Here is a 16,493-nt window from a genome sequence, read left to right on the forward strand (position 1 = left end):
ATGTAACAGAATCTTGAAAGTTTTAAAGTTAATTCTTGTGCTGCACATATTTCTAAAAAGCCATTTGTTCATTCATTCATTTTCACAGGCTGTTTGAGATAATTATTCTAAAGTCAATTTCGTTATAGAGGGCATTGTTTCTAAGGCGTGTTTTGGAGTTTATATTTGTCTATATTAAGTCTGGTTGTAAGTGGTATAAAACCCAGTATAAGTGGCCTTAGTCTGTTTCTTTTCAAGGTCACCGTATGACCAAGATGGCTTCTACTCAGGCCCATGTGCAAGTAACCAGAGCTAAATGTTCTTCTAGAGAAAACTCTAAGCCTAAGGCATTGACTTACTGACCTCTGTGCTCTGCTATTGTCTCATCTCTCATCTTAATAGTGTTCACTTGGAGAACATCTAAAGCAAAAGGCTTGCATCAGAAGGTGGCACCCGCAGTGCCATTTCTGCTGATGTTTGAACAGCAGTGCCCAGCCTCACCTCCTGCTAAGACTGCTACTCAAAGCTGTTGCTCCTGGCGTTCGCAGTTAGGTGCACAGAAGCAATTGGCCTTCTCAACCAACAATTCCACATTAGAGAGCTTTTAGTCAATTTAGACTTCAGCCTGTCCGGTTCTGGAGCTGGCAGCTGCAGCAAGAGCTTCCTGGTTGCACAGATTTCTTTCTGGTTGTGGCGAGATCAACAGCTCTATTTAGCAGCCCAGGTTTTTCGTATGACTTTGGAAGACATCCCTGGAAAAGGAGCCTAGAGTCCGTTTCTTCATCTCTCTAAATAATTCTGTAATGATTTCTGTTTAAACTGGCTAGAGAAAATTATATTCATTGTATCTAAACCATGACCTCCTGAGAGGTATTCTGTTTTGTTAAGTAAAATGTTATGTAAGGCCTCAACATACAACATGGATAAAAGCAGTGTGGCTCTAGTTGTGGTATGTGGAGGGGGTGGGAACAGTGAGGTGAAGGGGAAGATCCAGGAGCCCAGCTCCCATGTTCCCCAATTTTCCATTCCACCATCTAGGATGGTCCCTGGGTCACAACCCCAAGACTCCCAAGCCACTATTTGAAAGTCAGTTAACATGTTCACTATTAATGATCAAGCACACACATCAAATTGTAGCAATCATGTAAATGAGGTATGGCATTCTCCGGGTGTGTCTGTGCACCCACGAGTTATATGCTAGAAGGAGATAAACATTTTCAAAGGCCTCACACAGAAATCTAGGTGTTGGTCTTAAGCTCCTAGCCTGGACTGTGATCACTATCAGCATGGCATGCAGGTGGGGCTAGAAGGCCCTGAGGCCTGCCCATGAGTTTCCTGTTAGGTCTGTGGCTTGGTCACTCTTTGAAGATTGTAATGCTTAAGGTTGCACTGCTCAGAGCAGCGTCTATTCAGACAGATGGCTTCTGCTAACACTGGGTCCTCTCCCTCACAGCAGAACTTCAGACCAAGGTGACAGGTTAATTCCTCTGAGCATTTCCAGCTATGATTCACCTTGGTTTGAGGAACTGATTTTGCTAACGTCCTCTCTTTGGACAACTGGCTCCTTTCTGCGCCTCGCTGAGAGCCCCAGCAAACCCAACTGGCCTGTCATTTGCCTCAACACAGGCCGGGCGCCTAGTAGATGGTGGGGGTTCCAACTCCCTGTGTCTCAGCAGAGGCCACAGTGGGCAGATGTTCTCCATCATATGTGCTCTTTCACTCTGCACTGAACTTGAATGCTTATTTTTTAATGGCTTATAAGGAATCCTGAACGTCCCTCTCACTCTCTTTTCCTCCTCAGAGCCAGTCCTAGGCAGCCTGCTTCTTCTCCGCAGGCCCCTGCCCTAGGCCCGCTTAGTTTAAATTGTTGGCGCCCAGAAAAGTGCCCGCAGCCTCCAAGATGCTCATCTCCAAGAGGAGGTCGTATGCCGTCCTGTGCCAACCTGGTCAGGCCGCTCGTGTGCGACTGTGGCCAAGTCCCTGGAGTTACCATGCCTCAAGTTTCTGGGTTTGGAATATGTGGGGCCTAAGGCTTCTCTCTGCTTTGAGAGGATATAGCTCTAATGAGTAAATCCTTCTAGGACATGACAGACATGTAGGAGGTGCTTCTTCACATGCCCTAAAGAGGTAGTTGTGCTGATTCTCTGAAATAGATTTCACAGTTTAAGGGTATCTGAACCATGGAAAAGAAAGCTGTTTTATTCCTGAAAAGTTATTCGTTGGTCCTGGTTGGGGATGTTTAAACCAGAATTTTAAAATATGCCCATTAATTATCTGACATGTGAAGACCCTGTGTTTAGTATTGAGTGGCTTGTGAGAACAGAAGGGAATTATTTTGCTCCTGGATGGAAGGTGTGAAACAAGAATATAGGTGCAAGGCAATTTGACATTTAAAAAGAGAGAGGTGCACGAGTACATTTTGAATGGCCCATATTCTATTTAAACAGGTAGGAGTCTACACTGAGAACGAGGAATTGGAATTTTAAAGTAAGTGAAAAAGACGTCATGACATTTCAAAAATAAAGGCATTAGACTAATGGTTCATTAATGTATTTCAACGTATTTTATGCATTTTAAAGCACACATCTAATGTATACATTTAACACATTTAACTTGAAATGCATTTAATACAAAATATATTTCAAATATTTTAAAGCAAGTATAATAAAAGAGAAAAGCAAAATCATTCTATGTATCAGAGACTATGCAATAGCAATGAAATCTATTTTGATTATATATGTTCACTAATATGTTTTCACACATAAAATATGAGCTATTAAATTATTCTACCCTTTTCAGCCATCCAGTTGCTGCACAAAATTGTAAGCACTACAAACATTAAATCACATTCTTACACAATCTCACACTCCTTTGGTTTTCAGTAGTATCTACTACATCTGTTTGAAACAGTCTCTGCTTTAAACTTTTGTAGAACATTCATGTTGCTCCCATGTGTTCTAATCAGCCTTCCAAACTCACGGTTTCACAGTTACTTGGTGATTTTCTTGAATGGCTATTACTTTTGAGATCATCAAGAAGGCTCCCAGTGCTGGGCTCCCTTTAGGGAGTAAGACATGTGTCTTCCAACATCAAAAGAGGCAGATGTTCAATGGAGAGATATCTTTTGCTCTGGATAAGCTTTTCCAATATGCTTCTCTATGTGTGCAAACCTCCTCAAATCAAAACTGCCTTCCTCCCTAGGTCTGCTTCCCTTCCCTGCTCTGTAGCTTCCATTAGTCCACCGCTAAATAATTGATCTAAGTAATCATTAATAATGATAATAAAAATAGTCATGGCAACACTGAGAGAGTGCTGAGTTTGTGCCAGGAACCACTGTAAGTACTTTACTTATATTTATTCACTTAGTCACCCCTGGGAGGTAGGTACAATTATTATAAATCCTAATTTCACAGATGAGGACACTGAGGCACCAAGAGGTTGGATAAGGTTCCAGAGACCACAGAAGTAAGTAGCAAACTCAGAACTGGAGCTCAGGATGGGTTGCACAGCCCATCTCTTAACCGGCACACCATACTGCCTTCATGCTAAGGGCATTTTTAATATGTAATTTTTAAAAACCAAGCAGGTAACGATCAGATTTTTGCTATTCAATGGCTAATACAACCTGGCAAACATTTTGATATAAACATTCACACAAAATCTACCAATGTTTCAGACCATCAAAAGTGAAAGGCCCAGATAATTAACTAAATTAGAATTTGTGTGTCTTGTGAAAGACAAAAATCTATTCTGGGGTCCTTTTAAGAAGTTCCCATAAATAGATCCACATGAGCTTTCAAAAACCGTTGGTTGCAACTGTGGCTGTGATAAATGAAATACATCCTGAGTCAGAGGCCCTGCAGGCTCTGAAGGCAGCCCTGCCAGCCCCTTCTCCCACATGCCATGCACAACCCGATCCATGAGGTTAGGGAGTGAAAGCAGCATTTCAGTTACTCCTCACCCACTGGTGCCTAGAAAATGCCTCTTCTTGAACTTAAAATCCCCTCATTCAAATTAAGTACTGGTATTAAAACTCTTAAAGATGCGCCCTTTCTGTAGGGCATAGGTTATTTTGCATCACTCCTGGCTTCACACTTGCTGAATACAGGATTGAGTAAGAGCAGCTGCATCCAGTTATGAAAGAGGGAGAAAAAGAAGAACTCCATTTCTTTTGAATTCCAGGTCTTCTGGGAGCACGTGACCACAGCCCACAGCGCAATCTTTAGCCTTATTCCCACCAACCTAATGACTAGTTCATCTTCAAATTGTGAACAGGATTTTTACAGAGTTAAATATTTTGAGTCACAGCCTTTGTTATGAACAGGTTCATACGCTCAGTCCCCAGAGTATCTTGAGTTCTTTTTGCCATTCAGTGTTTCTGAAGATTAAGACTCTGAAAGAACAGGCAAGACTTCTGATTTGTCTCTACCTGGCTTGACTGTTTTTGCAGGCATTAAGTAAAGAAGATTCTTCCAGAACCTTGAGTTATAAGAAAGAGACTTATCGGCCTTCCATTTCAGAACTCTGTGAGATTTCAAAAGCTTTAGTGATTGGGGCAAGAATGTGAAGTCAGTGACAGGTGTAAATTCAATTAAGATTACTTTAATTTTTCTTTCCACCAATGCTTCATGAAGTCCACTTTCAAGTTCATACCTGACCTCATTAGACATATAACTTTTACTTAGGACGATGATTAGTCTTCGGCTTTTCTCTATCAGTGAGTGGATTTCATCAACAACAGCTGAAAAATGCAAGATAACCCATATTAATTTAAGATAACTGAAAGGGGAAACATGAGATAAAAGTCATTTTGCACAGTCCTATTTTATATTAACTCCTAACCTCACTAATAAGTTTTTATTTAAGACAAACCATTCGTTCTCAATTTTATATGCTTATTTAAAACTCTCTAGCTAACAATAATAATGAATATCTACTTAACACTTATTCTGTACCATACCTTATTTTAAATGATTTTTTTATATATTAACTAATTTAATCATCATAATAGCCTGCAGAGAAGATATTGTTATCAGCGCCATTTAACAGACAAGGAAGCCCGAGCACAGAGTGGTTGAGTAACCTGCCCAGAGTCACAGAGCTAATAAGTGGCAGAATCAGAATCTGAACCCAAGTGGAATACATTTTCCTATTATACTATCCTGCTTCTCCTCAAGCATAAAAGAGCATGCTAAAATCAGAATTTAAAGATTAAAAGACAAAAAGGCGCAACAAAACAAAACCATCCATTATTTTAGACCAGAGGTTGGCAAACTTTTTCTGCAAAGGGCCAGGTAGTAAACATGTTAAGGCTTTGCAGGTCACACTGTCTTTGTCACAACTACTCAATTCTGTTGTCACTCAAATGCAGACTCAGGTAACAGGTAAACCAATGTGTGTGGCTGTGTTTCAATAAGGGTTGCAGGTGGGATGGAACCTGTGGCTGGTAAATTGCCAACCCCTGTTCTAGATCTCTCACTGTTCTCAAATAGAGGTTTAACCAAACCTAATTACAACTGAATATTTGATCATTATTTTTATTTTTAAGAATAAACCTATTTTCAAAAAAGACCTCTAGAAAATAACAAAAATATAGTAAAATAGATACATGGTCCAGAATAAATGCTTTCTAAGTAACAATATGCCTTCTTAGATGCAAAGAACTGTTACCCAAAAATACCACAATGTATGCATCTGATAATCTGGCATATTTTTTTGATAAGTTGTTTATTACTAAACAGTAGCATAAGTTGGCAATATTTTCCTTTATAAATTGGAATATAGTGGAGGGGGGAAATGTAACTATTTATTTCTCACTGCTACATCTTTGATGCCCAGTTCAGAACTTGGCACAGGAATAGTATCCAATAAATATTAGATTGATAAATTAATGATGGTAATAATAAAACATTTGTTGTTTTTTAAGCATCAGTATCCAGAATAATTTGACACCAGATTTTAAATGTTTGTTCTGGAAGACTTCAGAGAAAACCTAAAAATGTTACTCATTTTAAAAAACTTTAACTGTAATTTGCTTTAATATATGCACTATGGCCATTTGTATTCCTATATTAATAAAAAAACATTGAATTTCATAGCTATGATCTGATGGGAATCACTGCTTTCCTTTAATTTTTCCTGTACAGTTTTCGTGTTTTCTTTTTTTTTTTTTTTTTTTTTTGAGACGGAGTCTTACTCTGTCACCCAGGCTGCAGTGCAGTGGCCGGATCTCAGGTCACTGCAAGCTCCTCCTCTCGGGTTCACAGCATTCTCCTGCCTCAGCCTCCCGAGTAGCTGGGACTACAGGCACTGCCACCTCGCCCGGCTAGTTTTTTGTATTTTTTTAGTAGAGACGGGGTTTCACCATGTTAGCCAGGATGGTCTCTATCTCCTGACCTCGTGATCCAGCCAATTTCATCACCAATATCAACACAATAAAAACCGTGCATTTTCTAGTAATAATTAACCTGTGTTTATTTCTAGTAAGAGTTACTAGTGAGGATTAACTAGTCCACACATCACATGTAAAATCTGAAACTGCTGCTGTGGTACAGATAGTCTTACCGTGGGTCATTTCTAAATAAATGCTTCATGATAACGCCAGCTCTGGACCCGGTTCTGAAAAGGAAATGCCCTCTCCCTTTTCCCAACGTTTCAGAGAACCATGAAGCACAAAGAACACAGCCCAAGAGAAGAGACTATTGGAAGCTCGGTAGTTTGCTTTCTCACTGTCAATTGTTGACTCACCTGGTTATTTCTGGCTTCAAGGACCTTATTCATTTGTTTTTAAGGAAATGGGACAGCCATCTGGGGGCTAGCTCATTCCTTTTTTTAAAAGAAACTATCTTGAATATTTTTCTGTCTGGCATTCCCTCTTACCTCCTCCAGGCACTACATCCCTTTCAAATATGCATAACTTATACCCAAAATGTTTCTCCAACACCCTGGGCAAAATCTCCACAGCAAAGGTGTGCTCCTCTCCATTTTCAGGTCGGCATTCTTTTAAGTAAGACACAAAAGCATCATATGTTTTTCCATCTAGGAGGTAAGATTGACTCTTTTAATTCATGTGTAAATAAAATGTTGCTTAAGTACAAATTTAAATGACTGTCATAAGTAATTAGTATAGATTCATTGAAAAATTACATAGAAAGTTGTTTATATTTAAACCTCCCATGCTAACCAAGCAACCAATTAGCCAATGTGTTTTTAAGCATCTACTTTAAGATCCCACTGCTCAACACCATGGAAGAATAAAGAGACATATGAGCCATAGATCTGGGCACCAAAGGAACTTAAGTCTTTAAGTTCCTTAGAAGGGCAAGAGCCCAAAGGTGCCCTCATTCCAGGAGTGGAAAGAAAATCTCACCCTGGTTTACTCATATCACTTAATTCTACTACCATCAAATTTTTACGCTCAAAAAGACTCCCAAGAAGGTGAAGAGAGAAGCAGAGCAGTTTACACTGGAATGTGGGGGGAAAACAATAGAGGTAAATGAAATAATATGCTATTGGAAAACAGGCTATGATATTTTTAAATATTATAGAATATAGATGTCAAAAGGAAAACTTCTGATCTATTGATGATTTTCACTGATGATAACATCTGCTCCTATATAATTTCTGACAATGGAGTGGTACTCAGGTGGCTAACAGAACAAATTCAGGAGGAAATGTCTCCTAAATAACAAAGACCATGCTCCTAACTGGGTAATTAAAACATGATACTACTCTCTCTTCTAGCTTTATCCAATCTATTTTAAAAGCAAAGCAGATGCATGCAACAACTTGGAAAAAGTTACAGGCAACACATTAGCAGAAGAAGAATAGCATAACAACAACAACAAAAAAAAAAAACTAACAAAACTCACAGACAAAATAACCTGGTCAGAGAATAAAGAGTGATCCTGATGGACATGCTTTCTGAAAGGAGGAAATTTTGAGTCGGGTCCTAAAAAATGCAATGGATTCTAATTGAGATCTGTAGAGAAAAAAGGAAAACGGTGGGGGAATGGTCTACCTTTATCCCATGACAATTGTTTTGATGGCAGACAGGTAAGATTTATGCATGGTATATTATTGGGATTAATCAATTTGCTACTGAGTTAAATGCTACATATGATTGCCTCCCTTATTAAAATCTAATAGGATAAAACCATTCTAGATCATGTCTCTTATGGTGCCATCATTTATGCTCAACAGCCCAACCTGACATCCCCCATAGCACTCATGGTCACCGATCAACACTTTCTGTTTCTAGCAAAAGCTTCTTCAGTTCTGCCTACAGCATTCTGTTCAGCAGTTTGAGTTAGAACCTATTGTCGATTTAAAGCAATTGCTTTGCAGAATTGCATGCATTGAAAGAGGAAAAATGTTGGTAAAAATTTCAGGCTTACATAAATATCAAAGGTATGAAATGTTGGTGAAAATAAAACCAGCTACTAATCAGTAAGTAGGTCCCCCACATACTTTTCTTAAACTGCTATCAAATATAACTACCTACTAGTTAAGTAAGAGGTAGTGCTTCCACTAGGATTGTCTCCGTGTCAGTGACAAAACAGACACCAACGTGTAAGACAATTAAATGAGACACTTTTTTAAAAGGCATAATTTTCTTATGATGTAATGAATTGCAATGAACTGGGAAGACAATTTCATCAAATATGGGTTTATATTACATGCACTATAGCTTTGCTCTTACCTATGAAAAATTAGCTTTTCAAATGTTAATTGCTTTCAAATTCTTTATTTTAAGCAATTATTTTAATATAAATCTGCTAATTTTATTAAAATTTATTTTAAATCCAGGTAGTAAAAGGTTTAGTGGATTTGAGAATTGACAAAGTAAAGTGTTCAAAAAAAGGAATTTGAAAGCTAATGGTAATTTTTTTATTCTCTATGTTCAAACATAAATGAAAATTATAAAGGAAATTATAATTCAAATGGATATTTGGGACTTCAAGGAGCAAGTTAAACAAATGTTCCTCAAACTATGCTTGGTGAATGACCATGTTTTAATTTAAATTTGCCGCCTTTTGTTGTTGATTGATTAGTTTCATTTCCAATCCTTCACAAACCAGTACTGAACACGTTCTTAGATACTGCAGCAGTATTAAATTGTGAAAAAAGTTTTTATTTTCATACTCATATCTCCATTTCTGTCTTTTTCATGGACTGCATTTATTCATGGACTATAATTTAATGGAAGTTATTTAGAGCATGTCTCTAAATGTCTCTGTGCACTGCCATATTGACAGTTAAGAAGTGTGAATTAAACAAATTACCTGCAAACCATGTCAAACACAACTGGAGAAGAAAAAAAGAAATATTAGCTCCAGAAAGGCAGAAAGAGAGGAGCTAGTCAATATCTATTTAATGGTCTATGCAGAGACCATTCAGAAAATATCAAATACAGATTTCCCCATTTGTTGCGGCACCATCTCTCACCATAGCAAAATCACACGTGCACAGGCAGGCTCAAAGCTAAATTCACTAACCTTGCTAACTTCATATTGTTCAACTTAAAGTTCTAAATGTGAAAACAACCTATAAAAATCTCAGAGGAACTATATAATTTCTGTATAACTTGAGGTTAGGAAGGCTGTTTTACTTATGACCCCCAATCCAGAAAGCATAAAAGATGTATTTGAGTATGTTTTTCAAAAAGTCTTTTATATAGCACACCACTATAAGCAAAGTCAAAAGACAAATTACAGCCTGGAAATATTTGTATTTCATATTATAGATAATAGGTTAAACTCCCTAAAATATGAATAGCTCTTAGAAATAAATATGCAAAATAAAGCCATCGCCTCATGGAACAATAGTCAAAAGATATGAATGGGTATGTTAAGAAAGGAAATACAACTGAGTCTTATGCAAATGAAAAGTTGCTGATACTCTTGCATAGTAAGGGAAATGCAAATTAAAATGTCACTTAGATACAACTTTTCACCTATCAGATTGGCACAACTCCAAGTGGTTGTGGGTAAGGTTATGGAAAAAAAGTTGCTATCATCTTTTGAAGGCAGTAGGGAGGGTGAATTGACAGTATCTAGCAAAATAATGGTCGTGTCTCCTTCTTGTATTCTAGAAACTCTATTTTGGAGAATTTTTCTTTCAGACATACTGCATACATATGAAACGATGAATGTATAAAGCTGTCCATTGCAGCATTTTTGTAATAACAAAAGACTGGAAACAAGCCAAATGTCCATCAAAAGGAGACTAAATAAACAGTCATAGCTCTACACAAATAAAATACTGTGCAGCCCTAAAAAATGAGGGACTTCTGTATAAAGTAACATGCAAGTGTGTCTAAGGTATAAGAGAGCAAAGTTGAAAAGAGTGTGCATACTAAGCCAAGATTTGTTCTCTTTAAAAGGAGGAGTGTAATAAGAATCTATGTTTATATTTGATCAGATGTGCTATCAATGAGGGTTGGGAATCAGATCCAGGACCAGGCTGGAAGAGGGGTTCTGAAGTATAATTTAATAGACATTTTGGGTTTTGAACTGTGTGAAGGTTTTTTTCCTGCAAACACGCATACGCAAAAACAAAATCAAGTGCAATGAATTAGACTGACTTCCTTTAAATTAGTAATTATCTGGAAACTTGAGGACTTCTAGTCACCTTTACATATAAGGAAACTGAAGGATGGAGCCAGCAGGTCGACACAGTCGCAGATAAAAACTGGCAGATCTAGGAGACCAGAACCCAGATCATTTGGCTTCCAGCTCCAGCTCGGGGTTCTTTTTTTTTTTTTTTTTTCTGAGACAGAGTCTTGCTTTGTCGACCACGCTGGAGTGCAGTGGCACCATCTCGGCTCACTCCAAGCTCCACCTCCCAGGTTCATGCCATTCTCCTGCCTCAGCTTCCCCGAGTAGCTGGGACTACAGGGGCCCGCCACCACATCTGGCTAATGTTTTTGTATTTTTAGTAGAGATGGGGTTTCACTGTGTTAGCCAGGATGGTCTTGATCTCCTGACCTTGTGATCTGCCCGCCTCGGCCTCTCAAAGTGCTGGGATTACAGGCGTGAGCCACCGCGCCTGGCCAGATCGGGGTTCTTACACATCCATTATGTAAGCCTCCTTTGCAGGCTGAAGTAATAAGCGATAGGACAATTCAATCCAACTTAAAGCAACTTTATTGAGTGTATGTACGATAAAGGTACCTAGGTGATGCATGCACAAGGACACACAGATGTACAGTTTCTGGGCCCGAGCATCTCCCAGGGCATTTAGGAGGCTATGACATACATACACAAGACAATCAGAACAATTCTGGGCAGCACATAAGTAAGCACAAGAAAAGAAGACACAAACAACATTCATAATGGATGGTACAGGCAGAACAATATTTCCCACAGAAAACCTCTCCCACAGATTAATTCTACAGTATCATCACAATAAGATGAAGATTAACATCTATTTATTTGATTTCTTAATGAGAACATAAGGTAAGAAATCCCAGCATTATATGTGTTACCTGTTAATGTTTCATCTCTTCTCATTAAATGTCTGTAAAATAGAACCAAGTCAACTCTATAAATGACGCACACAGTCACTAGGCACACTACTGCCACCAAGATCAAAACGGCTATGATCATTCCTTTTGTGAAGACGTGGCCTGGGATATCAGCCATGTCTGCTAGAAAAGAAAGAGAAAAAGGAAAAGGAAATAATCAAGAAATCTTACCAGTGTTGTCCATTATCATATGCTTGTCCATTTTTACTGTTAACACTAATGCAGTAGTTCACTGAGTGACTGCACATGCCTGCCTTTAGTCTGGAGTAGTGATATTTCTACTCAAATGTTTAAAGAATAAAAATGTGTACAAGGATATTTAGAGACCTGAAGTGAAAACATTACACAGTAATGTATTCTATCCACACCTGTGGAAATCAGATTTGTGCGGTGAAGAGATACTAGGCTGAAGTACATAGGGACTCACAGAAACCTTAGCAAGTGGGTGGAGGTGCATAGTTTTGAGAGAAGAGAGCGAGGGCTGGATTGACATTTGTCTGGGTTAGAAACCAGGCTCCATCAATTATTTTGTTTTGTAGGAAAAATCATTAATGCCCCTAAACCTTGGTACCGTTATCTGAAAAAAGTGGAATCTAACAGTTTCTTCTTCACTTACAAGGCTTCTCCTTTGAGGAAGATTAAATGAAATATTACACACAAAGTAGTTAATATAGCACACAGCTCTTGGAATTTTAGCAAATTCTTTATATAAAAGTGCCATTTGGAAAAAAAATACATCTTCTAGATTGATTCCGTTTATGCTTATTATGGACAATCTAAGACAACACAGAGGAATAAAAGAATAAAGTAATTTTTAACAACCAAACACAATGTGGTGAAGGCTGTGTTGACATGGTAGAATATTTCCTTCTGGGTTTTCTTTTTTGTCTCTTACAGTTTTTACTTAACTGAGATCATATGGTAATCACTCATTATTTCTGAATATTATATTATGAGCATTTCAGTAGGTCATTAAAATTATAATTCATAATAACCTAATGTTTAGATTGATTGCAATTTTTAGTAAGTAGACATAAAGTTGCAGTACATTTTGTATGTAGAATATAAATGTATACATGTATATTTATATAAATGTGTATGCACATACATGTGTGCATATACATTTACATGTATGTGTATATATACATGCATATATGTATATACATATACACAAATGCATATACATTTATCCATATTTTTAATTCTTTTCTTAAAATCCATTGTAATGGTGGGGGCATCTCTAGGTCAACAAGTATAAACATTTTTAAAACTTTTGCCATCTTGATGCAATTTTTAGAAATTATCTTTCTGTATCTTTCCACTATCTTTAGGATTCAGGTAAGCGGCTAATGTTGCTTAATAGTGAACTCTGAATGGTCTGGGGTTCCTGTACCTTTGAGAGGACTGCATAGTCATAACAGTGCCACACATTTTCACAGATACGCACACAATGGCACACAATTCCTCTTGGGATAATGGGATGCTGTGAGCCCCAGTTCCTAGGCCTACATTTGTGAGAGCAGCAGCAGGAGAACTGGCTGGGCAGAAGCGTCTAGGGCAGGAATAGGACTGTCCTGCCCTGTTCTAAGAGGGGAGAGGCGACTGGTGGTGAGCAGGCCCCAGGAAAGCCTGGCCAGGGAACGGTCCAACAAAAACAAGATTTGAGCCCCGCTCCCACGCAAGTGAGTGGACCACAGCGCAGGCAATCATACAGGGGCAGAAAACCACAGGCGACAAGCCCTGCAGAAGGTAAGAACACAGATTTCAGATTTAATCAGGTCTGAGTTTCAATACCTTCACCTGCCATGTGACCCTGGGCAAGTTTCTTCACCTCTATAAAGCTTGTCGTTAAGACTGGATGAGATCATGGGAGGAGCTTCACCCAGATCCTGTCATGTAATTAACATGTGTGGAGTGTGAGCTGTTGTTATGAGTGTATATGGTAGAGAGGCGGCTCTAAAACATGTGTGCTGGGGGAGCTGCCCCTGGGCACCAGGATAGCCCAGCTGGAGGGGGTTTCCAGCCTTTGTGCTCTTCCTGTCCCACTCCTTCCGTTTCTCACAAAGCCAAGGCCCAGTCTGTGTGTGTGGCTCTCTCTGCATGTTTGTGTGTGTCTGTGTGTATCTCTCCCTTACTCTGTCTCTCTGTCTGTTTCGCTCTCATTTCTCTGTCTTTGCATCCCTTCATGTCTCTGCCTCTCTATCTCCCTTTTCTCTGTTCCTCTGTCTCTGTGTCTCTCCCTGTCTCTCTCATTTCTCTGTCTCTCTGAGTCTCTGTCTCTCTTTCTGTCTTCATCTCTCTAGACTTGTCTGTTTGTCTCTGTGCCTCCATCTCATGTATCTCTCTTTCTCTTCTCTCGGTGTCTGTCTCTCCCTCTCTCTGTCTGTCTCTGGGTGTGTTAGTCTCTGTCTCTCTCCCTTTCTCTCTCTCTTGCAGATTTTGCCCTTTCCCTACATATCCAGGGAGTGGATGGTGGAGCCTGGGAATGAACAGTGAATGAGTAGTGATAACTGGAAATCACAGCTTTCTGGCTCCAGTCACAGCCATTTCTGAGCAGCTACTGGGCTGAAGGCCCTGGGCTATGCTACTTTGGTGGAGGAGAGGGATGGCGACCCTGGGGCCCTCCATCAGGTGAGCACTCCGTAACTTTAAGAGCCAGCGGATCAGGGCTGTCAATGGCCTGCTTGCCAAGTCCAGGGGGCAACGAATGAATGAGCACACACAAGTCCCCTGAGCCTGGTGCCCTGCTGAGGCAGGCTGGAGCAGCAGTCACACCAAGTATGCACCAGCCTCATCCCACACGGATCTGCAAACTCCCCTGTGGCTGCTCTGGGTGCAGTGCTGGGTGCAGGGGTTGTCCTGATGGCCTCTCCATGAACCTCACTCTCAGCATCTGTATCTCCAGGCCTCAGGCCCCCCGATTTCCACTTGGGGTGGAATATGACTGTGAGAACAAGTGAATGAGTTTTGTTTTCATTCTGTGCTTGGCACCATGAGACAGAGGGGCCCGGCACAGCTGAACACCAGCTCTGCTACCGAATGCCTGTGACGTGAGGTAACTGATTTCCCCTCTCAGGAGCTGGGTTCTGGTGTGGAAAATGAGAAAGTGGCCATCTTTGAGACGTCTCTCAGTAGCAGTGAGCTAAGTTTCAAAACTTCCAAAAAGAAATCTTTCTCACCTTTTCTCACCAAGATGAAGCTTTTGGTGTCTGTGCCTCCTGTGCTGGCCACAGTGCAATTATATAAAACGTTTAGATTGTTTTCACCAATATTTTCAATTCTCAATACTTTTGAAGCATGCCATTTGCCTTCTGAAGTCCTGTAAGAGGGGAAAATAGTTTAGCAGTAGGCTTTGTTCATTACCCACAAGAAGAGAATTTATGTGTTTAAAATGCTTGAAGGCAGCTGTGATGTTGCCTGCATTATTTCTTCCCTTTCTGGTCGGTACTTTTAAAGCATGGACTACAATAAACTTCCCCTCCTCTATGGAGCATCAGAACTGACAGAAAAAGCCCTCCTGAGGCTAGTTGGGAATGGTGCTGTCAACTACCTGGAGTTTAAATGGCTGCAAGATCATGATGCTAAGTTGAAAATATGAGAAAATATTCTGTCTCTCAATTATTTTTCTCTACTTCTCTCTTCCTAACAACTTGAGTTCTTTGCACAGAGTGGTTCCCACTAATTATGACAAGGCTGTAAGTTGTTTAGCATAGATACAGATTTGTATTACATTTGTCCATGGAATCTAACAAACTGATTTAATTTGGTCAGCATTAAAAAACATAACACTGTTCTCAGGCACCCCCAGGCACATGAGAAGTGCCAGTTAAGCTATTCCATGAGTGTCAGAAAATGACTTGAGACATTTCTGGCAGCACGCTCTCTTTCTCTTCCTGAAAGGATTCAAGTTGTCCTGTGGTCGATGCCACGTAAACACTCATGACATCCACTTCCCTCCCCAATGACAGGCTGTGATAGCTACACCAGTCAACACAGCTAGACATGGGCCCCACATACCCACATTCCTAGCAACAGGTATCTCTAGGACCTGAGACACAGAGCCCCACTGTACCCTCCAACTGCCTCAAGTACATTTTGGAATGTAATTCTGTTCCTAAGTCACCCATCCAGAAATAACAACCATCTAAAACCAATGACATCCAGAAGTAAAACACAGGAGGCCACTGAGAGAACAAAACAGATGACATCAAAGGTGTGTGCAGCCAACGACAAAGAAAGACCTCCCTGCTTTTGTAGCTTAAGATGCATTTCTAAGAAATTCGTTGTGGTTTTCTATCCCTCTAAAAATTAGGAAGAGAGTATCCAAAGGGAGAAATGCAAAACTCAAAGGGAGGTCAGTGGCTGAGGATGAGATATGATGGCAGGAGATCCACAAAGTTCAACTGAATTCAACATGTAGTGGGCATGAATCACGTGCCTGCTCCTGGGCAAGAAGTCAGACTTTATGGTGGAAAGAGCTTGTAAACAAGTGTCAGCAAGAATGTAGAGCTGCCAGCATGGTAACAAAGAATATACCAAAAAAATGTGTAAAAAGCAGAAGAAAAAACTCAACAAGTGCTGCTAAGGTGCTAGACGACTTAGGCTTAGCACTCACTAGACCCTGAGTAGTGGATCAGTATAATGGTGAATAATTACAGTATGACTCAAAGTCATTCAGAAAAGCCTAACTGACTATATGTTTAGTCTTTTTCTTTTTATAAGTCTGACCATTCCTTAATGGAAGAATATAGGCTTATTTAAGCATCAATATGCATGCCATCTGGAACCTTTTTGGCACATTAGAAAAATAAACAACTTAACAAATTTTTCAAAACAAAAAAAAGCTTGGTTTAGGCAACTGGCCTTTTCTAAGAAGCTAAGTAAAATCCCCATCTGCATCAGATCCTGACCGACCAAGTGCTACTTTATAAGGTGATGCTAAATACCCTCAATGGCCTTCTCATGGACCTTCTTTTCCAGCTTAGAT

General features: G+C 39.7%; 1 protein-coding gene across 5 annotated transcripts in view; it reads right to left on the reverse strand.

Moving 5' to 3' along the window:
• Positions 1-2,519: 2,519 nt before the first annotated feature.
• IL18R1 (interleukin 18 receptor 1) overlaps positions 2,520-16,493 on the reverse strand; it is a 45,463-nt gene continuing 31,489 nt past the window's right edge. For 2 of the 5 annotated variants that reach the window (XM_023211329.3, XM_023211331.3), the window contains exons 9-12: positions 14,686-14,825; positions 11,468-11,626; positions 6,859-7,017; positions 2,520-4,720 (exon numbers count right to left, since the gene is read on the reverse strand). In XM_023211329.3, coding sequence (XP_023067097.1) covers positions 4,365-4,720; positions 6,859-7,017; positions 11,468-11,626; positions 14,686-14,825 — 814 coding nt within the window. In that variant the 3' untranslated portion in view covers positions 2,520-4,364. Of the gene's footprint in view, positions 4,721-6,858; positions 7,018-11,467; positions 11,630-14,685; positions 14,826-16,493 lie in introns of all 5 variants that reach the window. The other 3 variants (XM_023211328.3, XM_031934158.1, XM_023211330.3) reach the window with 2 other exon arrangements.

Source organism: Piliocolobus tephrosceles, chromosome 15 (genome assembly GCF_002776525.5).
Source record: "Piliocolobus tephrosceles isolate RC106 chromosome 15, ASM277652v3, whole genome shotgun sequence".
In the NCBI taxonomy this organism is placed as follows: Eukaryota; Metazoa; Chordata; class Mammalia; order Primates; family Cercopithecidae; genus Piliocolobus; species Piliocolobus tephrosceles.